The sequence below is a fragment of the Asparagus officinalis genome, chromosome 2 (assembly GCF_001876935.1).
Source record: "Asparagus officinalis chromosome 2, Aspof.V1, whole genome shotgun sequence".
Taxonomy (NCBI): domain Eukaryota; kingdom Viridiplantae; phylum Streptophyta; class Magnoliopsida; order Asparagales; family Asparagaceae; genus Asparagus; species Asparagus officinalis.
The window spans coordinates 2,363,395-2,386,666 of NC_033795.1; the positions used below are offsets into that span (position 1 = coordinate 2,363,395).

The following is a 23,272-nucleotide window of genomic DNA, read 5'->3' on the forward strand; positions in this document are numbered from 1 at the left end:
TATATATATATATATATATGAGATTAATGAGTATCCTTGTCATAAGATGGGATTTCTTCCTTGACGTCTATGTGCACAATCCCCACCATTCTCATAAAGCAGGAGAGAGAGAGTGTGGGTTGGTGGGGATTTGCGCCTACTTTATAAGGATGGTGGGATTGTGTCACATAGACGATAAGGAGGGAAATCTCCACTTATGACAAGGATACCCATTAAAATCGTTGAGATGAGTTTTTTTTTAGACAATTCCTACAGTTGAGCGGGTTTTTTTTGTGCTAAAATTAACCGTTATATATGATCTGCCCCATCTTTGAGAGATCTAAACCGTTGATTGGCAATCCTCATCCTCACAGTGATTGCAAAGATCTAATCATTGGATACTTCCGGTGAGATAAAAATAAAAAGGAGCAGAACAATTTGAGCAGAGCTCAGAGCCTCTTGTTGACCAACCGACCGTACATATACGTTCCGTATACGTATATACCCCAATTAAATCGGAAAATACAATTAAAACAGAAGGTAGACGCCGTCACTGTTAAGTAACGGCAGATTGGGTGGCATCCGGTGGAGGGCTTTACCAAACTGACGGTCCCTTTAACAGATCCGTTTGCTTCCTTCTCTTCTTTTTCCTTCGATCTTTTTCTTTTTAAGGAAAAAAAAGGGGAATTTTTGACTCCGTTTTAATTTCAAAATCGACCATGGTTCCTTCTATTTTGACATAAAGATCGTGTTTTGAATCATTTTTTGATGATCATTTGGGATTTGGGCTTCTGGGTGCTTTTCAATTTGTAGAATTTTGCCCTTTTCAGAGTTTTAGTTCTAGGGTTCGGGGTTTCTGGGTGTCTTTAGTTTGCAGAGAATTTTCATTGCAATCTATGGAGTCTGTTGGTTTCTGCTTGATTGCTGGTTCTAGGGTTTGTGCTATCTAGATAAAAGGGAGCAAAATCCTAATTTTGAGACAATTTTATTAACTTAATTGGGTTAGAGTGGGGGTTCACTTCAAAATTTGGAGATCTAGAGTTTAGTCTTTATGGAATGGATTTGTGAGGGTTTCCTTTGGGATGCGTTCATTGACTGCGGGGGAATTAGAAACCCTCCGGATAGATAGCACCACTAAATTGGAGGAGGAGGAGGAGAAATTATACAAGTAGGGAGAGAAAAAAGAAAAAAAAGAAGGAAAATTTTCGATTTGTAGAACAAAATAGAGAAAACTAAAGCAATGGGTGAATCCCTATTAACCTCTTTGTCCATGGAGAACCACCACCACCCGTCAACCCTCCTCTCCATGGACCCGACCGGAGGCCCTAACAACCAGTCAAACTCCCACGATGACTCTGATCGTGAGCTGATGATGGCTCTCTCCGGCCCTCCCGATATAAACCTCCCGCTCTCGGTCGAACACTCCCCTCCTCCTCAACACCCTTGGAACCCAGCTGAAATCCTAGATATCGGGCCTGCGGGCCCACAAATCTTCGATGCCGAGGCCACCGCCCTTATTTTGCCTCATAAGGCCGGTGCCCGTAAGTGCGCGAAGCGAGGAGACTCCATTTGGGGGGCTTGGTTCTTCTTCAACTTCTACTTTAAGCCGGTCCTTTCTGATAAGTCGAAGGCCAAGATTGTTTGGGATGGGAATTCGTTCTCTGGGTTTGAGAAATCGGATTTGAAGCTTGATGTGTTCCTGGTTCAGCATGACATGGAGAATATGTACATGTGGGTGTTTAAGGAGAGGCCGGAGAATGCTCTTGGTAAGATGCAGCTGAGGAGTTATATGAATGGGCATTCTAGGCTCGGGGAGCCACAGTTTCCGTTTAGTGCGGATAAGGGCTTTGTTCGGTCCCATCGGATGCAGAGGAAGCAGTATCGGGGGCTGTCCAACCCGCAGTGTGTTCATGGGATTGAGATTGTGAGGTTGCCAAATTTGACGGTGGTGTCTGATGCTGATCGCAAGAAGTGGTTGGAGCTAACTGGAAGAGACCTTAATTTCTCAATACCCCAGGAAGCCAGTGATTTTAGTTCATGGAGGAATCTTCCGAGTGCTGAGTTTGAGCTCGAGAGGGCTGCACCTCCTCCTCTGAAGAGCACTACTGCACATCCTCCACCAAGGAAGTTGCTTAATGGGTCAGGGCTGAACTTATCAACTCAGTCGTCCAATCACTCCAGTGGTGATGGAATGGATCTTTCCCCTAGCAGCAAAAGGAGAAAGGACAAGGATTTCTTTCCCCACACAACGGAGGAGGATTTCTGCTCACCGGTCAATTCTCATCCCGAGAGAGCCCAAGAAATGGACATTCACCCAGTTGAGCCATCTTGGTTGAATGACTTCACCGGTGTCATGAGGCATGCATATGGGCCAGTTACTGCTGCCAAGACAATATACGAAGATGATCAAGGATATCTTATAATGGTTAGCCTCCCTTTCTCTGATCAACAGAGGGTGAAGGTTTCTTGGAGGAACAGTCTCACTCATGGCATAGTGAAGGTACTCTGTGTTAGTACAGGTCGAATGCCTTATGTAAAAAGGCACGACAGGACTTTTAAGCTAACTGACCCTTCGCCTGAGCACTGCCCCCCGGGGGAGTTCATAAGAGAGATACCACTTGCTACGAGAATTCCCGAAGATGCCAAGCTTGAAGCGTATTACGATGAGACTGGTTCGATTCTAGAGATTATGGTTCCAAAACACCGTGTGGGACCAGAAGAACATGAGGTTCGTGTATGCATGCGCCCTCCTCATCTTGGAGCAAATGAACTTCTATTGACCTGACTCGTTGGCCTATTTATAACTCGGGTTGCTTAAATGGTGAGTTTTCCATTGCCTAATAACCTTCTACCTTCGAATCAAATTCTGTGAGATAACGACGCATGTTTTACCTTCAGGTATATCGAGAGCAACTTGTTTTTGCTTTTATGCTGACCGGTCGATGTTCGATCGGTAATTTGGTTTACATTGGAGGTGCACTCTTAAAAGTCTTCAGGTCTGACTATGGGAAGCAATTTAGTTTACTTTTTCGCTTGGTTATTATCTGATTGTTTTGTGGGCACTTTTTCGCTTGGTTATTATCTGATTGTTTTGTGGGCAGGTCCTTAATCTGAAAGTTGTGTATCCTCCAACCTACTGATTCTTTCAGTATGTAGGGTTTAAAACTTTTCTTAAGTTTAAAGTTATATGTATGTGATTGTGGAACTCAGGAAGTAATTATAAATGAAGTCGAACAAATAACTATACTATCCTGATTAATTGTAAATTTTGGCTGGAGTAATATAAATAGATTTCAAATTTGGTTCTGACCTATCAATGAAAGTTGTGATTTTGCCAACTAATTCCTCGTAATTCCTTTATTATCTTTGTCTTATTACCGCGCTGCCCATATTTGTTTGATCTGCGATACAATCTCTGTTAAATAAAAAATAAAAATGGCGTGTGTTGTTTTCTGAATAAGAATTTGGAGCGTGTTAATGTATAGGATTTTGACCTTGTGTCAGATTTTGCATTTGCGGATGCACTACATTCTATTAACTGATTTAACATTTTCCTTCGCGATTGGTGGTTTGGTCCTTAATCTCATTTTTATTGGAAGATATCATCTATTGCCTTCAATAAAGATGTCTAGATTACATCTATTACTGCTTTTTTAGGACTTCCCTGTAATAGAGCATCTCTTTTATAGATATATTCTATGAAGTGCTTAAGAGGTATGAGCTTCTCGTTCATAATTAATAAGAATATAGAACTTTCTTGCTTTTTATTATTTTGACAGTTCTAATTTGCCTGTCTATTTGCTAAAATGAGATACTTGTAGATTTTGGCTAGAGCTGTTAGTACAATTTTCTATCCCCCCCCCCCCACCCACCCACCCATGCATTAATATATCCGATTTAAGTCAATTTGTTATCTTTTATCATTTTATCGACTAAGACGAATATGCAAGATATTCATGTCATTTGGGATTTTGCTTGTTGCATTGTTTGAGCCGACGATTCTCTTTCCGAGTGGCTAACATTTCTTTATGCGAGCAGTCATATTTATTATAATTATAATTATTATATTATTGTTCTTATTAGGTTCTATAAGCCCGATGATCTAGTTAAACATCATCTGCTGTCTAAAAATTCCTTTTATTTTATTTTATTTATTTTTTATTTTAATGTGTTCTGTTTCCCTGGGATATGGGCAACATTCTTCAAAAGTTGATAACCACTGATTGCATTTGAATCTTGCGATAGATCAGGTAACAGCATGTTGGCGTCGACGGGGATGTTCGTTGGCAGCCGGCGATGTGCGTGCGTGGTGGCTGACGGGATAATATCGCAACATAGTTCACAATATTTAAAAGACTTTGGGGGTGGGGGGTTTAATTTCAAATTATGAAGATTTGGGTGCTAATTTCAAAACGCTTAAAAGATTTATGGGATTAATTTCAAAACCAGAAGATTTGGGAGACTAGTTTCAAAACATAAAAAGATTTTGGAGGACTAATGTAGGGGGAAAAAAACCCTTTACCTACATATGCCTCCTAGTTTTATTCAATTGCAGTTATGTACGCTACAATTTCCGTTGTTTTTCTAGTAAACGTTGTTAATTGTTGATAAAAAGATGATAATGTCCTTGGTTAAATAGACTTGTCTTTTTCAAAAAGATTTAGCGACCGGTGTTTTGATAAAAAAAGTTGATAATATCCTTGTTTAAATAGACATTCCTATTCTATATTTTTCAAAAAGTCTAGGTTTTGAAAGATCTAAATCTTTCACATGACAATCACATGTTAGTAGTGGATTCGGATTAGGACTGAAATAGTTTGGTTAGGGTACTGGACTTTTTTTTTTTGAATGTTTTTAACTTTTGAATGGATTATTGGAGTTAAATATTAACAACCATAATTATTCTTTAATGAAAAACATAATTACTATTTAATATTAGTTTTCTATAATTACAACTTATGATTAAATTTTTACTACTAATTTTTTATATTTAAATATCTAAACATTAAATATAATAGAAAATTTTATCAAACATTTAATGTACATATAAAAATATTTAATAAATATTTAATATTTAATATTTAATATTTAATATTTTTAAATATGAGATTAATGGGTATCCTTGTCATAGGAGGGGATTTCCTCCTATGACGCCTCTAAAATCACATGATTGAGCGACATTGTGGATGATCCGCTCCGTTGAACATGATCTACATATTCTAAAACCCCAACACACTAAGTTTGGGATGAATCCGTCGTCCTTTGACCCTTCATCCACTCGTATCAATTTTAACGGTTTTGAATGAATAGAACTTTTCACATGGCTCGATAGAGGGTCAAAGGACGACGGATTCACCCCAAATTTGGTGTGTTGGGGTTTTAGAATATGTAGATCAAGTTTAACGGAGCGGATCATCCACAATGTCGCTCAATCATGTGATTTTAGATGCGTCATAGGAGGAAATCCCCTCCTATGACAAGGATACCCATTAATCTCTTTAAATATATAGTATATTTAATATTACCCATTTGCTATTTTTCTTATCTAATACTTAAATAGACATTAGGGTTTGGATTTCGAAATCCTAGTCCTATTGTAATCGTAAACCATCAATGGTACCATAAAGTTAAATCCAAGTTATTGTCCTAAAATAATAATACCTTAAAATTAAAACCCAAATCCTAATCATAATTCAATAACACCATAAAGTTAAATCCTAGAAAAGATCCCAGTCCCGATAAAAAATCATCAACCAATAACTCTCCTTAAGATTACTAATGTAGATACATGTGCGACCTTAGAGTCCAGATGAAAAACACCTGTCACGATTACCAATATAACAATCACTATCCCAATATAGAAAAATTCTTGAAGGACCCAAAATATGGGACAATAAAGGGGACAAGTGAGGTATCCCCCTCCTATTGAATAATGAGTTGGCCATCATTAATGATGGCCAACTCATTATCCAATAGGATGGGGACACCGCACTTGTCCTCTTTATTGGTCCCATATTTTGGGTCCCTGTAGCAAAGCTCCCCAATATAACCATGTTTGCTATATCCACTTTCAAACAGTAATTTTAGGAGTTGGATTACCGAAAATGCCCTTTTGATGTAATAATTGTACTGCAAAACTCATACTACATTTAAACTCCCACAAGAAAATTAAAAATAGAGACCGTGGTAACTCATAATTTTTCTTGACAATTTTTAAAAAATGATCCCACGCATTTGCTAGTGGAAGTACAATTATAAATTTCCAAATTGTTGTGGTTCCCATATCTCAATCTTATCGTCTTGACTCACCCTTCTGTAGCTGACTCAGATATTCCCGTGTGTTCCTTGCTCAGGGGATCAGTTAATTTGGGTATCAATATAAAAAATATAAAGAAATTAATAAATTAACATTATATTGACCAAGCGTCGCGCGCATCTCTCTTGTCCGATTACCTTTTATTTTGTTTTCCCCCCTTCCTGAGGTCTTGTTTATTTAACCACAAAGTAACTTAAGGGAGAAAAAAGAAACATCAAACAATATACCTATTATTATAAAGATATCACACATCAAACATTTAAACAGATCCCCACCATGCTTTAATCAAGCTCCAAGATCATTAGATAATCACGTGCTTAGCATTTTTATAAACGTCAATAATTTTACACCTGCTGATCATAAGATGTTTAAAATGCTGAGTCATGGCAGACTCGACGCGTAATAAACGAGCATTGGTCATGAATTACAGTATAAATACCATAAAAGTCAAGGACCGTATTGCTTTTATTGACAACGTGCAACACCAGAAAAACATAAGGGTTTAGCAACAATATACCGAACTCGAAAATTATCTCATGCTCCAGATACCGGAGGAGGAAAACGAGCTCCTACTGAAAAAAAAAAAAAATACTGTACATTGACTCTCTCTCAACCGAGAACCTAGTTCAATTATTGTGTAACAAAAACGGTATGTGACGATCACCACGCTCCAATGAGGATTTACGCAGATTTCTTGCAGTATTTCTCAAGCCATTCCATCGTCACACTCTTTGGCCTCTCCAGTGGTAAACCGAGAGCACGGTCCCAAACGAGCTGCGCATTAGAAGCAAAGGCTTAACAAAAACTTCAAAGACGAGATTCTATCGATTACAGGGGATGGAATAGTAATCGCAAACCTGAGAGCAAATCCCTATGCTCCTGGAGACGCCAAAAAGTACTGTGTAATACCTGTACAAATTTGTCAGATATTGGTTAAAGCTCGGGAAAGTATAACAGGTTGCAAAGCGGATAAGAACGCTGTGCAAGTCTTAATGTATAAAAAGTTTTGCAAATATTTGAAAGTAGGAAGTTATAGATTACGGTTTTTATTTTTCATGTCATTTTGATAATCTAGAATCATAAATCTTATTCTTAACAAGGAAAAGGAGAATATTGTATTTTTTTAAGGCCCCATCCACTTGAACATGAAAAGATAAAGAGTTGATGTTTACTTACGATTTTGAGTTTTGGAAGGTACAAATGCGGATACACTATAGTTATCCACACAAAGAGATAGGAAAAGAATACCAGTACAAGGTAGACATGTACATAAATGAACATAAATACTTGTTGACAGAACATGGACGATCAGGGACGGAAGCAGGGAAATCATAGGAAATACTCAAACTTTTAGTTAGAAAAGTAGGAGCAGAAATTTGCCCAAAACTATAATCTATAGAGGAAGTTAGGTTTATGTCAGCTGTAAGTAAAGATTCAAAATTGCAGACAAATAAAAAAAGTGGAGCTGGTTAAACAAATAGATGCTATGTAAACTTACGCCAAAGAGAATAAAACCATGAATCAGGAAAGTAGGAATGTTATACGGTTAAAAATAATTATAAACTGATTCTGTAAACTATTGGGAACCCAAACATTATTTACCTCAAATAACTAAATTCCACCGAGGTTAAATTTGCTGATGGAATTTGAAGGCGTTATCTTTCATTGTGTTTTACACACTAGACAGTAGTATGAACAGTTATTTAACCTCCAGCAGCTACTACACACGAAGATTCCTTTTCTATCATGTGTGAAAAGTCATGTAAACTTTAACGTTATGAGGGAGAAGGAGAACTATAGGAAACAATGGAACAACAGAGAAAGGAGACGCAAGCCCAGCACTCAAGATTGACTGAAGTGTGATAAGCGAAAATTATGGCCTGCCATTTGTTGGTCCCATATTCATGGATCGCACTAGGCATCCTCATTCCACCCTGTGAACTAGAGTCATTAGACTCATTACATAATAAGCCTACAATTCTTAGCTCGTGTTCTAATATGAAGATCCCATCATCTGGCTACAGCGCATACTGAGAATTTTCTATTTGAGACAACTTACTTTTCCTAAAATATTAAAAAACTTGATAGATAACTGATTCTTTTGATACACCAGACAATCTTAGGTGCAGAGTGGTGTCGCTCTTGGAGCCAGAATTACTTTTTAAACACTCTGGCAGAACCACACAAAGATTGATGATTTGATGATTAAAATTTCCACCTGCTGATCCATTACAGGTGAAGAGAATCACCAAAACTGTGAGCAAAGCTTACTTACGATCAACGAGATTAGACAAAAAAGAAAATTCTAAGGACTAATGAAATCAAGCAAGAAAAACATCACTATGACACAAAAGGAAACTATCCCTTGGGGAAAAAAAGGATAAAAATCTGTCATGATCTGGACCAGCTTACCTAGCTTCAGTCAGACCGAAATGATTCAGTAAAACACCACTGTGGGCGTCAACATTAGGCCATGGATTCTTAACCTGCAAAAAAAACAAAACTGAAAGAATTAATCAAGAAAACTTTGTGAAGATACTCAACAGAAAAAGTACCTGACCAAACTGAGTCCAAGAAAGCCTAAGCACTACATAGTTTCTCAGTAAAGACATACAAGCTAAATTAGTTTTCCCCCATCCAACCATCGACCAAAACCTCAAGTTGTTGAAAGCTAACATCAAAAGTTTGGAAGGAAAACTAATATTATGCATTGATTTCTATAGATCAAACCTTGAGATAAATCTGACAAGAAAGCGATGAAAATTGAACACAGAGACTTACCTTCCCCAGCTCCGTAAGGATTGGAGGAACAACTTCATATAATTTCGACACCTGAATATGAAAGGATCATAAATTACACAGCAATATTACAAATGAAATCATGATTTGAAATCAGTGTGCAACACAATTGAAGGATGGACTATATAGAACAGGGTTAAAAATAACCAGCTGGAAGAGTGAGTCATCAGGTAAGTGTTTCTTTGCAAATTCCCTTTGGCACATGTATCTTGGATCTGTTTTACGTAGGACTCCATGCCCAAACCCAGGAACAACCTGCATGGACAAATTGATATAGAAACAGATAAACGGATTAGCACACAGATATAGTCTTTCCATGAGAAATGCCAAACACGAACAGTTACATCAAAATTGATATTCATTATAATTGTGCATCCGACAATTATAACATATTGTCTTGTTCAGAGTAAATAGGACTTCCACGTATTAAGAAAAGTACAACGGTAAGTCCTCACTCTTTAGTAAATATGAGGATTTTTAAGATATTTATCAGCAGTTAGTGAATTTATTTTCATGCATTTAAGACGTAAATACAAAATTACAAACTAATTTAGGCATCATCCATCCATTATAATATTTTGTCTTCTCCAGAGTAAGTAGGGCTTTCCCCAATTAAGAAAATTACAATGAAAGTTCTCGCTTTTCAGAAATGTGAGGATATTTTATATATTTATTAGCAATTACTGAAGTTATTTTCATGTATAGAACGTGGATTCGGAGATGCATCATTTTTCAGTTACACCTACTATACATTAACTGACAATCTAATTTGATGTTGGAAATGTGTGCGGAGATCACCTTGCCTCTATTTAATGTTTTCCACACGTAGTCTTTCAATTGTTCAGTTGAAATATTTTCTCCACACTCTTTTACAACTGATTTGATCCACAGTAGCACTTCCTGCAACACCAAACATAAAATATATGAGTTTACAAAAGAAATCACTTCAGTGAAGTATTGGTTACGCTCATTGGCTGGCTTAATAAGTAAACATTGGCTACAGTAACATCATAAGCATAACCATAAAAACTTTTAAATTTCCATCCAGTATATAACTACTGTTATATATTAGCTGTCAATTAGATAGCTGTCAATTAGATAGTTGTCAATTAGATAGCTATCAATTAGGATTAATTGTAATTATTTTAGTTTCCTATATTCTCCTAGTTTCCTAGAATAGCTTCTCTAGTTTGTATATAAATACATGTTATTCTCTCAATGAAAGATAAGTGAATACAATTCTCTTCACCTCATATTACATGGTATCAGAGCATACGAAATTTGAATTTTGCTACAAAATTAGGGTTTTTTGAATAAACACTTTCTGTTCCCCAAAGTCCGGTGGTCAGGCTCCCTGCGCGTGGGCCCCATCTCCGGCGTCCGTTTTCGTTCCGGAGTTATGCCTGAGAATAAATCAGAGACACAATCAGTGGTCGTATCTGATGTAGTTCCTGTGATGTCTAAAATCACGGACCATAGACTGACTGGTTCGAATTACTTGGAGTGGAGCAAGACTGTTTGGCTTTATCTACGAAGTATTGACAAAGATGACCATTTGACTGATGATCCTCCTAAAGAGAAAGATGATTCGGCTTTATCTACGAAGTATTGACAAAGATGACCATTTGACTGATGATCCTCCTAAAGAGAAAGATGATTCGAGGCAGACGTGGCTCAGGGAGGATGCTCGCTTTTTCCTTCAAATCCGGAATTGTATTGACAGTGAGGTAATTGACTTGATCAATCACTGTGAGTTGGTTAAAGAACTAATGGATTATTTAGAATTTTTGTATTCTGGAAAAGACAATCTCTCCCGCATGTATGAGGTTTGCAAAGCATTCTACCGTGTGGAGAAACAAGATCAGACCCTTATAAATTACTTTATGGCATTTAAAAAGACGTATGAGGAGCTTAATATGTTACTGCCATTTAGTCCTGATGTGAAGGTTCAACAACACCAGAGAGAGCAGATGGCTATCATGAGCTTTTTAGCAGGGCTCTCATCTGAATTTGATTCTGCGAAGGCACAGATTCTTTCTGGTTCTGATGTCTCCTCTTTACAAGATGTCTTTAGCCGAGTTCTTCGCACAGAAATTACCCCATTCGTTCCTCTTAATAGTGCTTTGGTGAGTCGTAATAATTATGCGCCTGGAAAATCTTATACTCCAAGTGGACACAGAGGAGGCAGTTCGCAAGGATTTGAAACTCGAACACCGGATTCTGGAGGCATTATTTGCAACTACTGTAAAAAGCCAGGCCACACCAAGTTTGAATGTAGAAAGCTACAGTTTAAAAACCAGCAAAAACACTCTGCTAATGTTGTGAGTACTAATGATGCCTCTAATAAATCGGTCCTTATTTCTGCTGATGAATTTGCCAAGTTCTCACGGTATCAAGAATCACTCAAGTCGTCATCTCCTTCTGTCACTGCTATTGCTGATTCAGGTAAATCTAATGCGTGTCTTCTTTCTCATCCTCCAAATGGGTCATTGATTCTGGTGCCACAGATCACATGACAGGTAACTCCGGTCTCTTTTCTACTTTTCATGCTCACACTTCCACTTCTACTGTTACTTTAGCTGATGGGTCACCATCTTGTGTTCGTGGATCTGGCACTATTACTCCTACACCTCTGTTTACTTTGTCATCTGTTTTACATTTACCTAGTTTATCCTTCAATTTGCTCTCTGACAGTCAACTCACTCGTAATCTCAATTGTTGCATCTCATTCTTTCCCGATCATTGTTTATTTCAGAATCTTATGACGAAGAAGATTATTGGTAAAGGACATGAGTCTGGAGGCCTCTATGTTCTTGACATACCGCTACCAACTTCTATTGCTTGTTCGAGTGTCACTTCCACTTTTGAGGCTCATTGTCGGTTGGGCCATCCATCTCTTCCTTTGCTCAAGAAACTTTGTCCGCAATATAGTAAGGTGTCTTCATTAGATTGTGAGTCGTGTTAATTTGCCAAACACCATCGTCTTAGTTCGAGACCTCGAGTCAATAAACGTGCTAGTGTTCCTTTTGAATTAGTTCATACTGATATTTGGGGTCCTCCTATTTTGTCTAAATCTGGATTCAGGTATTTTGTTACTTTTGTGGATGATTACTCTCGTATAACTTGGTTATATTTAATGAAAAATCGTTCTGAGTTGTTTTCTATATTTTGTGTATTTTGTGCTGAGATTAAGAATCAAATGTTTCAATTCGTACTTTGCGAAGTGATAATACCAAAGAATATACATCTGCTTTATTTCACTCTTATATGGTTTCTAATGGCATACTTCATGAAACTTCTTGTGTTGATACTGCATCCTAAAATGGTGCAGCAGAACGTAAAAACAGACATCTTCTTGAAACTGCACGAGCCCTCTTATTTCAAATGCATGTTCCTAAACATTATTGGGCCGATGCTGTTTCCACAGCATGTTTTCTTATCAATCGCATGCCATGTTCTGTTCTTAATGGTGATATCTCTTACAAAATCCTTTTTCCCGGTAAGTCATTGTTTTCTGTTGATCCTAGGATATTTGGCAGTACTTGTTTTGCTCGAGATGTTCGTCCACATGTCACCAAATTAGATCCCAAGTCATTGAAGTGTGTATTAATTGGTTATTCTCGTCTTCAGAAAGGATATAGGTGTTATTGTCCCAATCTTAAAAAATATCTTGTCTCAATTGATGTTACCTTCATGGAAAACTCACCTTACTTTTCGTCTTCATCTATTCCTACTCGTCAGTGGGAGGAGGATGATTTATTGGTATATTCTATCACAACTTTTGACCTTGACACACTTCCCGACGAGTCTCCTATTCCTCAACTTGTCTCAGACACAGCTCCTGACATGCCTCCTATTAAAGTATACTCCAGGCGTTCACCTCCTGTTTCATGTCCTACACCTGCTTCTTCGTCATCAAATCCGGTCCCAAGCAATGATCTTCCTATTGCGTACGTAAAGGTAAACGTCAGTGCACTTATCCTATTTCTTCTTTTGTTTCTTATAATCACTTGTCATCTTCCTCTTGCTCCTATCTCTATTCCTAAGACTGTTCGTGAAGCCATATCTCATCCTGGTTGGCATAATGCAATGATAGAAGAGATGAATGCTTTAGATGTCAATGGTACTTGGGACTTGATCGATTTACCTTTAGGAAAACGGGTCATAGGGTGCAAATGGGTATTCACTGTTAAGGTCAATCCAGATGGATCAATTGCTCGATTGAAGGCCCGTCTTGTTGCTAAGGGTTATGCTCAAACCTATGAAGTGGACTATTGTGATACTTTTTCTCCTATTGCTAAGTTGACATATGTTCGATTGTTTATTTCAATGGCAGCTACTCATCATTGTCCTTTACATCAGCTAGATATCAAGAATGCTTTTCTTCATGGTGATCTTCAGGAAGAGGTGTATATGGAGCAACCTCCTGGTTTTGTTGCTCAGGGAGAGTCAAGGCGAGTTTGTCGTCTTCGAAAATCTTTATATGGTTGAAATTTGGTATGTTGAAAAGCAAGTCAGATCATTTTGTGTTCTATAAACAATCAACTGCTGGTATCATTTTGTTAGTTGTATATGTGGATGACATTGTTATTACTGGGGAAATGATACTAGAGGAATCTCATCCCTTAAATCTTTCATTCATACTCAGTTTCACACAAAAAATTTAGGGGTGCTCAAGTACTTCTTGGGAGTTGAAGTCACTCGGAGTAAACAAGGTATTTTTCTATCTCAGAGAAAATATATCCTTGACTTATTGACTGAGACAGGAAAATTGGGAGCAAAGCCTTGTAGTACTCCAATGAGTCCAAATTTGCACCTTACAGGAAATGGGGAACCATTTGAAGACCTTGAAAAATATCGTAGGTTGGTTGGAAAGTTGAATTACCTTACCGTGACTCGTCCAGATATTGCATTCTCAGTTAGTGTTGTCAGTCAGTTTATGTCATCCCCAACAATTCATCATTGGGCAGCGTTAGAGCAAATTCTCAGTTAGTGTTGTCAGTCAGTTTATGTCATCCCCAACAATTCATCATTGGGCAGCGTTAGAGCAAATTCTGTGTTACTTGAAAGGAGCACCAGGACGCATTGTTTTAAATATCCCCGACATGGCCCGATATATCCCCCGATATATCCTTTTACAGGGCTTGCCGCAACCGATATGGTCTTTAAATATCCTTTACCGCTTTTTGGCTATTTTGAGTGATAAATCCCCGATATGGCCGATATATTAGCCGATATATGTCGACCAATATATCTTTTTATATAGCTTGTTGCAAAATAATATACCGTGTTTGGAATATTTGGGCGAGATATCAAGATTTCCCCATTATATCAAATGACATTTTTCGAATATTGCAATGTTGCTTTGCACTTTTGTTTGTTTTAGAAGGTTGATTAGTGATCCTAAACATATATTATTCATATTTTGTATGCTTAAATTTCATTACATATGTTGAGATTACATTTTAATACATTATACTATGTATGCAAACATTCATTATGGCATTCCGATATTTACCACATATCCCCGATATTTTCCCGATATCCGCAATCTGATATGAATTTTGGTCATCCGATATTTCCCCGATATCCGATATTTAAAACCTTGCCGCAGGACGAGGTATCGTGTATGCGGATCATGGGCACACTCATATTGAGTGTTTCTCAGATGCAGATTGGGCAGGTTCCAAGATGGATAGAAGATCCACTTCAGGTTATTGTGTTTTTGTTGGAGGAAATTTGGTCTCTTGGAAGAGTAAGAAGCAAAATGTTGTGTCATGATCCAGTGCAGAGTCAGAATATAGGGCTATGGCACAGTCTGTGTGCGAGATAATGTGGATATATCAGCTATTGACTGAAGTAGGATTTAAAACTTCAGTACCAGCAAAATTACGGTGTGATAACCAAGCTGCTCTTCATATTGCATCTAATCCCGTGTTCCATGAGCGGACTAAGCACATCGAAATTGATTGTCATTTTGTTCGTGAGAAAATTCAACAAGGCTTGATCTCTACAGGATATGTAAAGACTGGAGAACGACTAGGGGACATCTTCACAAAAGCTTTAAATGGGGGTGCGGGTTGATTATCTTTGTAACAAGCTGGGCATGATTAACATTTATGCTCCAGCTTGAGGAGGAGTGTTATATATTAGCTGTCAATTAGATAGCTGTCAATTAGATAGTTGTCAATTAGGATTAATTGTAATTATTTTAGTTTCCTATATTCTCCTATTTTCCTAGAATAGCTTCTCTAGTTTGTATATAAATACATGTTATTTTCTCAATGAAAGATAAGTTAATACAATTCTCTTCACCTCATATTACACTACAAAAAATGCCTGACTTTGTTCAGGCCACAGAGAAAACCTTCCGAAAAAGTAAAATATCACAAGGAAATGAAGCAACTAGAGCATATTCCTTAGGGCTCTAAACATTAATGAGGGTGAGGCGACAAAGTAAACTTTGTTTTTCCTCACCATTGAATAGCCAATAGAAGCAAAATAAACATCATCCACGTTGAAAATGATAACTATCTATATTCTTTGATGATTGTTTAGAACTTGTTGATTGGTGTTAGTGTTGGTTTATCTATGTCCCCCTGACCTGCTTTAAATTGATAACTATATTGGCCTTAATCATACAAACGGGAAAACAGGTATGCATGGGATACTATTTGGTCTCTTGATACTCATCAGAACTGCATGATTAAATCAGACACTAAATATCAAAGCAAACAACACCAAAAACTTCAGACCAGTTTTCACTTATGACTTAACTGAAACAAACTCAATATTGGCCCAAAACAAGAGGAAAAAAACACGCGGGAACTGAATTTGGTTTATCCCAAAATTCTGTGGCAAGCTGATAAATAAAAAATTTTACATGGAAAACAGGTAACCTGTCATGTAAGAACATACTGGGATGTTTTGAAGGTGAATAATAAAAGGAACGAGTAACATAAATAAAAATTACCTGATTAGCCAGACCATGAAGCGGACCAGCTAAACCATTCAGAGCAGCTGCAAATGAAAGGTATGGATCTGAAAGGGCACTAGCAACCTGGTTACCAGGATCATTTGCCAGTAAATGAATATTATACTATCAGCAACTTATCAAATGATCCTAATGACAAAAATTTCAATCAATATCCCAAAAAGCAATCAACGACTACCTATACCCTTAGGAGCTAGGCAGCAACTTCAGTGCTTCTTAATTAGGATATTTTGAATATTGGAAAATGTTTTACGAAGGAAAATTAGAAAAAATACAAGAAAGTTTACAAATAAATTGGTAAGTTAACTTATAATTATAGCAAAGACCTAGCATGTAGGCACATAGATCAGAAATTATCAAGGTGGTCATCCTCCTGTTGAGTGCAGCAGCAAACTAGGCTGCTTTTAGGAGCATAAGTTCCACATCATTTTTCCATGCTGAACTTCAGTGAGAAGAATGCTGCTGGTTCGAAAAAGTTGTGATAATTACCTAATACTTAATTAAGTGCACAATTTTTTAAAAAAACATACAAAATGACTGATTAGTAAAGAATAATGTTATCATATTACCAGATGAGCGGTATGTGCACTGACATTTCCCCCTTCATGATCACTGCAACATGAGAAAAGTGTTAAGAATCAATTAATAGGTGTTGTCTACTAATAAATAGTTGCAAAAAAAGAGAAGTAATCACAATGAGCCAAACAACCTGTGAATAGTAACATATAGCCTCATCAACTCCAGCATTTTGGGGTCGTCGAACCCAAGCATGTGAGAAAAATTTGCACCATAATCTAAAGAATTGTCGGCAGGTACAACTTGCCCATTCTTATATATCCTGCAAAATGTAGTTAAGTAATTTATTTAACAATGAACTGTTGGCACAACATAGTTCTTAAAACATGTTGCTTACTATCCACATCATAAAAGAAAGATAAGTACTACTAAGATACTCTAGAGCTACGCTAACAACAAAAATGCAAATCCTCCAAAAGAAAAAAGAATGCATGAAATGCTGGTTGTTAGAAGGATGCGATTTTTTCAATATGGATGTACTCGTATGGAGAAAAATATTAGCCCTATCATTAACGATGTCTGCCTTGAAAGAGAGAGAGAGAGAGAAAGAGAGAACAGGAGGTGAGCTGGCAGCGTAGGAAAATTCTTGCATTGTTGCCACGTGTCAAATTTTAATTTGATTGTCACACATTAGCAATAATTACTAAAATAACAATTAAGATTCGGCATTAATTTGCAATTTAAATAAAACAAGGACTTAGATGCAAAAAGTCTCACATTTCCTTCCCAAAAAGCCGCTGCTTTCTCATCTTCCCCAAAACCGAAACCGCTACTTTTATTCCTCCTCCATCTTCGTATCCCAAATATCATTCGCCGATATTTGAATTTTTTTTTGCAATTGAACCCATCTTGTATATGATCTCTAATGAATCATGAGTTATTGCTGGCAGAAGTTGTTCAAGAATGCATCTCTTCTGTTACAGACAAAGACATGCTCTCTCATTTTTAAGTTTTGACAGCCTTTGAGGCCTTGTGCATCGACTTGGGAATATGACCATATAATTATATATTTGATGTTGTTTGTATTTTTTGGAAAGTATTTTATGGTGTTGTAGACGTTACAAAAATACTTTCGATTGGCAAATGCATATGGTTTTTGTAACTTACTAGTCTCTGTTGCACTCATTTGAGTGTATTTTGGTTAACTCAGTAAGCGATGGCGCAACAAGGTTCCATTTGACCACATTGAACAAATTTAGTTCAAACTACATTGTGAAAAACACATTACATCAACAGCAGCAGCAACAGCAACAACAACATCAAAAAAACCTATAAAACCCAATCGATGGGCTGCAAGCTTTCAAGTGAGCCAATTGAACCAAATCAAACCCAGCAGATATGACACCAGATCAATCAAAAAATATCTAACGTATCCACTCATTAAACGGCTAAACCCTCGTCCAAACCCCCAATCGTTCCTTCACCTCCATTTATTCGATGGCCTCATCCATGGCGATCCATCGATCCGCAGCTTTTGGGGAAGATGAGAAACTTTTTATTTGGCTAAAGAGAAACTTTTCATTTGGTTTTGGGGAAGATGAGAAAGCAGCGGGTTTTGGGTAAGGAAATGTGGGAGTTTTTGCATCTAAGTCCTTGTTTTATTTAAATTGCAAATTAATGTCAAATCTTAATTGTTATTTTAGTAATTATTGCTAATGTGTGACAATCGAATTAAAATTTGACACGTGGTAGCAGCGCAGGAATTTTCCTACGCTGTCAGCTCACCTCCCGTTTTCTCATATATATATACGGGTTTTGGGTAAGGAAATGTGGGAGTTTTTGCATCTAAGTCCTTGTTTTATTTAAATTGCAAATTAATGTCAAATCTTAATTGTTATTTTAGTAATTATTGCTAATGTGTGACAATCGAATTAAAATTTGACACGTGGTAGCAGCGCAGGAATTTTCCTACGCTGTCAGCTCACCTCCCGTTTTCTCATATATATATATTATATATATATATATCACTTTTTTTATTTTTTGTCTTGTTTTTTCTTTTTCTTTTTTAGAGGGGGATGGACCAAATAATAAGAGAGGATGATAAAAAGAGGTTGAAGTTACAATTCTCATCAAATGCAAATAATTAAGCCAGCTTAAACTCTACACACTAGATTTAAAATCTGATCATACAATTTGGGTCTAGAGAACAATTCTCAAGATGCATAAGCAGATATCACGTATGTAGAATTCTATGCCCATAACTGCTTACCTCCGATAAACATAAGATGCTACAACTGGAAGTCGAGCGATCAAGTTCAGGGAGTCCTCATATGTAGGCTCCCAATACCTACGAAATATCAATAGGTAATAATTTCAGTTATTGCAGATCCCATATGAGTTGTTACAATATGCTCACAAATAAAAACAGGGCTCACTTTGCTTTGGAGATACCACTCTCATATGCCTTTTGGAACTCACTTTGAACCTAAAATCAGGCAACAAGAACCACCTCTTAAGCTGAATCATATATGAGAAAATTGAATAAAAAAAGGATAAGCCCAAGTTAATGATAGAAACCTTCTTACTGGTTACAATCAAAATATCATCTTTTTATTTCATTTGAAAAGGAAACACTGGGAGAAAAGGGGATGAGTAAAGGTTTGCTCATTGCAAGTATCGGGCATGGATGAACACAAATGTTGTGCCAACAGTGTTGGACCAAGATTTTGGGTCAGAACAAGTGTCCAATATATCATATTACTGATTGAGGTTCTCATGGCAAAATACAGTAGTCCACTCTCTCCCAATAGACCACGTCACCAAAGCAGCAAAAAAAAAATCTTTCAGGCACAGAAAATAACATCCAAGTCCCTATGTTGTATTAATATTGAATATTCAACAGATGCAGCTAGCACGCGTGTGTGTGTAACCACAACTGGTCAAAAAACCAAAAGTATTTATACATAAATACTGCATAGAACACCTTCCAGCAGCATCTTAAAGCAAACACATTCGATCATGTGCACAGATATTCCTGCTCATTGTCACAAACTAGCATGTAGAATATGGTCCAGATAAGTGTTTGAAACATACTTCCATTGTAGCCACACCCATAATACCACCTGAACATATATGAAGATAACTCATTACCTGAAGTGCCATGACTCCTGTGGTGAATTGTGTCATTGGATGAGCATTAAGAGGAAGAGCATCTATTGCTTTATAAACACAATCTGCAGTCAAATTCCAATAATAAACAAGTAAGTTCACTAGTTAAATGGAACAATTAGAGCATCTACAGAAGGATCACCTCAACCAACACAGTCAAAATATTTAAAAGGGGTATAGTTCACATTTAAATGTTGCATTTGAGAATAGGAATATTAAAGGCGTCCAAATTGTCATTCAAGAGTGAGCTTGCAGGGTAGGCAAACAAATATTGTTTAGGATCTCTCTTTTTCAAGCATGAGAATCTCCTTAGCATGAATATCCCTGTATTGACATCCATCAATATCTAGCGAGCATTTCCCAGGATCTGGCATGTTTGGTTGCATATAACTGGAATGGTGTCATAAGAAATCAACAAATTATGAATCATGAACTTGCAAGACGATTTTTTGTCCTATGAACATGCTCTAAATTCATCTTTGTCCTACTAACAAAGTTTAAAGTCCAGTTTGAATATTTAAGCATCAGATCGTCCAAACATAGTGGGCAAGTAATTCAAGGTGTTGAGCTGGTATAGACATAGCACACAAAAGCTTAGATAACTATTAATTCGCAGAGGAATCAAACACGACATTCAATAATGACACAGTACTTGGCTGAGGTTTATACTGTAAAATATCATCATCACCATGAATGGAAAATCAATCGAACAATTATCTACTTTGCCTATAATCAAGCATATACGAATATTAGCAGAAATAACTAGTCTTCAAGGCCACAAACCACTTGATTCAATTCTTTTATTCTCAATATCCTAACCATTATAAGCAATAGCAAAAGATGGCATGTATGGATATAAACGTTAATCATAGATAACATTATAAGTTTACAGATGAGTTATCTCCAAATAAACAAGCATATGCAATGGCTCATTAACTTGCAAATGCAGAAGTTCATGCTGAGCAGTATGTAGCTTAAGGTCATGCCTACAATCAAACTTTCTTCCAAGAGAGAGAAATTGTTTCATGACTAATGAACACTAAAAAGGAAGCTGGTTAATTGGAAACCTGGAACAGTAGAACGACTCTGCAACTCCTTGGATAGTGCACTAGCTTGCTCTTTGTTCGGTACCTAAGAAAGGAAAACAAGAAGTATTTAATAACAGAAATCACTTTGACTTAATCATCTTCCACCATACAAAAAGAGGGAGAGAGTGTGCGTGGAGGGGTAGGTGTTGGTTGCGAGGGGAGGGGATATTGGATATGAGATGCCACCTCATTTAGCAAAATAACCCACCAAGAGATGGGAATTACCTAATCCGATGTGACTAGCAGGGTAGCTCACCCAATGTAAATTTTCTCACATGCATGCGCTCGCGGACACACATTTAAAATAAATATAAAAAGGGGGAAGTCTAAGAGGCAACTAAAAATTCACTTATACAGATATATTAGCTATTAGCTAAATACTACGATGGATGAAAAAGTAAGTCTAATCAAAGCTACGAGTCTTATAGATTAAAATATGCTCATCTATAAATGAAAAGTCAACAAAAGATACAAAATATAATAAACTCTTGCTTTAAACAAAATAAGATATCATGTCAAACTGATAACTAGTTGCAACTTCTTTCTCCGAACACAATAGGATATCATGTAAAACAGCACCAAAAATGACAAACAAACACTGGCAACAATTAGGGAAAATACATGAAAAATATCCTTGTGATTACAATAGAAGCAAGTCAATAATCACCTTTCCAGTCAAAAGAAGCCACAGAAGACCCTCGGGTAATGGCTCCTCCCCACCGCTTGCAGCAGGTAATACTTTCTGGCATTCAGGGATAGAAAGCCCCCTAAAACGAATACCCTGAAAATATAAAAGTTGTGTCATCTATTTAAATATTTTGGCCAGGCTCAGACATTCTAGAAGGAAGCACACCAAAACTCTGTTGATGTTGTATCAAATTTTCATTCTTTTGGCAATATTTATAAAAAAGAAGTGCACTTGTCTTCAATACATAGCATATATTACAATCAAACTCACCTCATCAGGATCAAGTAATGATGTTTCCCACAATAATCCAGTCATTCCTCTCATTCCACCTATAACCTATCAAAATTCAACGACTTGAGATCAATTAACATTATCCACACACTATCGGCTATGTGCCAGTAATAGGTGTGTTGCCCACACAGCCACATGGGAAATATAAAATTGACATATCCATAATTTGTTGAGATGAGCACCATATCCACAGTGATGTTGCCAAGTTGAACTTTTCCATGTTCTGATTTTAGCTTCTTCAACCGCTCCTGCAATGTATAGTAAAATAAACAGGGTAAGACTCAAGAAATCAAGCAATTATAAGCACAAGGGAACATAAGTCTAAATGTTATATTATTAATACAATGCAAAGAGAGAAGGAAGAGTGTAAAGATTACAGAACATAGTTATTTTCGCTAGTGATAACAAATACTGAAATATAACATTACAATATAAAATTTGTGTCCATGTGCAGAAATGCTCTCATTTACAACAATGCTCCACACTCAAGTGATACCTTATTAGATAGACATGTTCAACCAATGCTTATGCAACCCTAGAGGCTGACACATTGAACTGTATCTAAGGCACAGCTGGATGCCATATTGGTAAGTTCAAAGTTTGGTACTTTTGAACTGACATCGTGCAAGACTACTACAGTACAACTATTTTAAACCAAGAATGCCAGTCAGGAGGAAGATACACCCGATTCTTGGCCAAGAGCACAATTGTATGAACAGTGAATAATAGAGGATAAAAAATTATTAAAAAACAAAAAGCAAATTATACTGAACTAAGGATGAATTTGATATAAATTCTCAAGATAATAGGTTTAGGTAGAACCAAACAAGGGGTATGAAACAGTTAAATATCATAGACAATCTAGACATGAGAGATACCTGTTGCTCTGGAATCAACTCCTGCAATTGCGACCGAAGGTCCTGCATGATAATAAATAAATAAAACATGTATAAGCGTAGTGTATAATTCTCCTAGACATATGATCCGTAACAATAATACCCAATAACTAAAAGATACTTGCTGAAAGGGAACAAGCAATGCTGCAATAATGAGAATATGTAATGTGTTTATAAATAAATAAAAAAACAAAATGTATAAAAAGCTTATGGTTAATTTCCAACACCTTCAGTTGCCAGGGATTTTTTCAGTGCACATTTTTGTTGTTTAAAAAAGCATTTTTAAAAAAAACTAAGGAAGCTTTCTGTAATCTCCTGTAATAACCAAAATATTCCCAGATTATTTGAAGATACCAACTATCAAGAGATGAAATTGTGTTTCACTACTTTCAATCATGTTCTTTTCAACCGCACTTCACATTAAAAGGCAGCCCATTGATTATTTGAAGATACCAACTATCAAGAGATGAAATTGTGTTTCACTACTTTCAATCATGTTCTTTTCAACCGCACTTCACATTAAAAGGCAGCCCATTG

General features: G+C 36.8%; 2 protein-coding genes across 3 annotated transcripts in view; one reads left to right on the forward strand and one right to left on the reverse strand.

Moving 5' to 3' along the window:
* Positions 677-2,962, forward strand: LOC109829884. Its single transcript, XM_020396963.1, has 2 exons — positions 677-2,800; positions 2,878-2,962. The coding sequence occupies exon 1, from the start codon at positions 1,220-1,222 to the stop codon at positions 2,762-2,764; it is 1,545 nt and encodes a 514-aa protein (XP_020252552.1). The 5' UTR covers positions 677-1,219; the 3' UTR covers positions 2,765-2,800; positions 2,878-2,962.
* Positions 6,576-23,272, reverse strand: part of LOC109829885 (citrate synthase 4, mitochondrial) — a 26,297-nt gene continuing 9,600 nt past the window's right edge. Inside the window, exons 3-19 of one of the 2 annotated variants that reach the window (XM_020396964.1) lie at positions 22,718-22,759; positions 22,022-22,087; positions 21,819-21,884; positions 21,528-21,641; positions 20,840-20,903; positions 19,755-19,837; positions 19,040-19,089; positions 18,874-18,951; positions 16,798-16,926; positions 16,658-16,700; positions 16,068-16,154; positions 9,893-9,994; positions 9,242-9,349; positions 9,077-9,127; positions 8,708-8,781; positions 7,153-7,204; positions 6,576-7,069 (exon numbers count right to left, since the gene is read on the reverse strand). In XM_020396964.1, the coding sequence (XP_020252553.1) occupies positions 6,977-7,069; positions 7,153-7,204; positions 8,708-8,781; positions 9,077-9,127; positions 9,242-9,349; positions 9,893-9,994; positions 16,068-16,154; positions 16,658-16,700; positions 16,798-16,926; positions 18,874-18,951; positions 19,040-19,089; positions 19,755-19,837; positions 20,840-20,903; positions 21,528-21,641; positions 21,819-21,884; positions 22,022-22,087; positions 22,718-22,759 (1,302 nt within the window). In that variant the 3' untranslated portion in view covers positions 6,576-6,976. The remainder of the gene's footprint in view (positions 7,070-7,152; positions 7,205-8,707; positions 8,782-9,076; positions 9,128-9,241; positions 9,350-9,892; positions 9,995-16,067; positions 16,155-16,657; positions 16,701-16,797; positions 16,927-18,873; positions 18,952-19,039; positions 19,090-19,754; positions 19,838-20,839; positions 20,904-21,527; positions 21,642-21,818; positions 21,885-22,021; positions 22,088-22,717; positions 22,760-23,272) is intronic. The other variant, XM_020396965.1, reaches the window with a different exon arrangement.

Coding starts and splice junctions, on each gene's coding strand:
- LOC109829884 (XM_020396963.1), top strand. CDS start 1,220: ATGGGTGAATCCCTATTAACCTCTTTGTCCATGGAGAACCACCACCAC.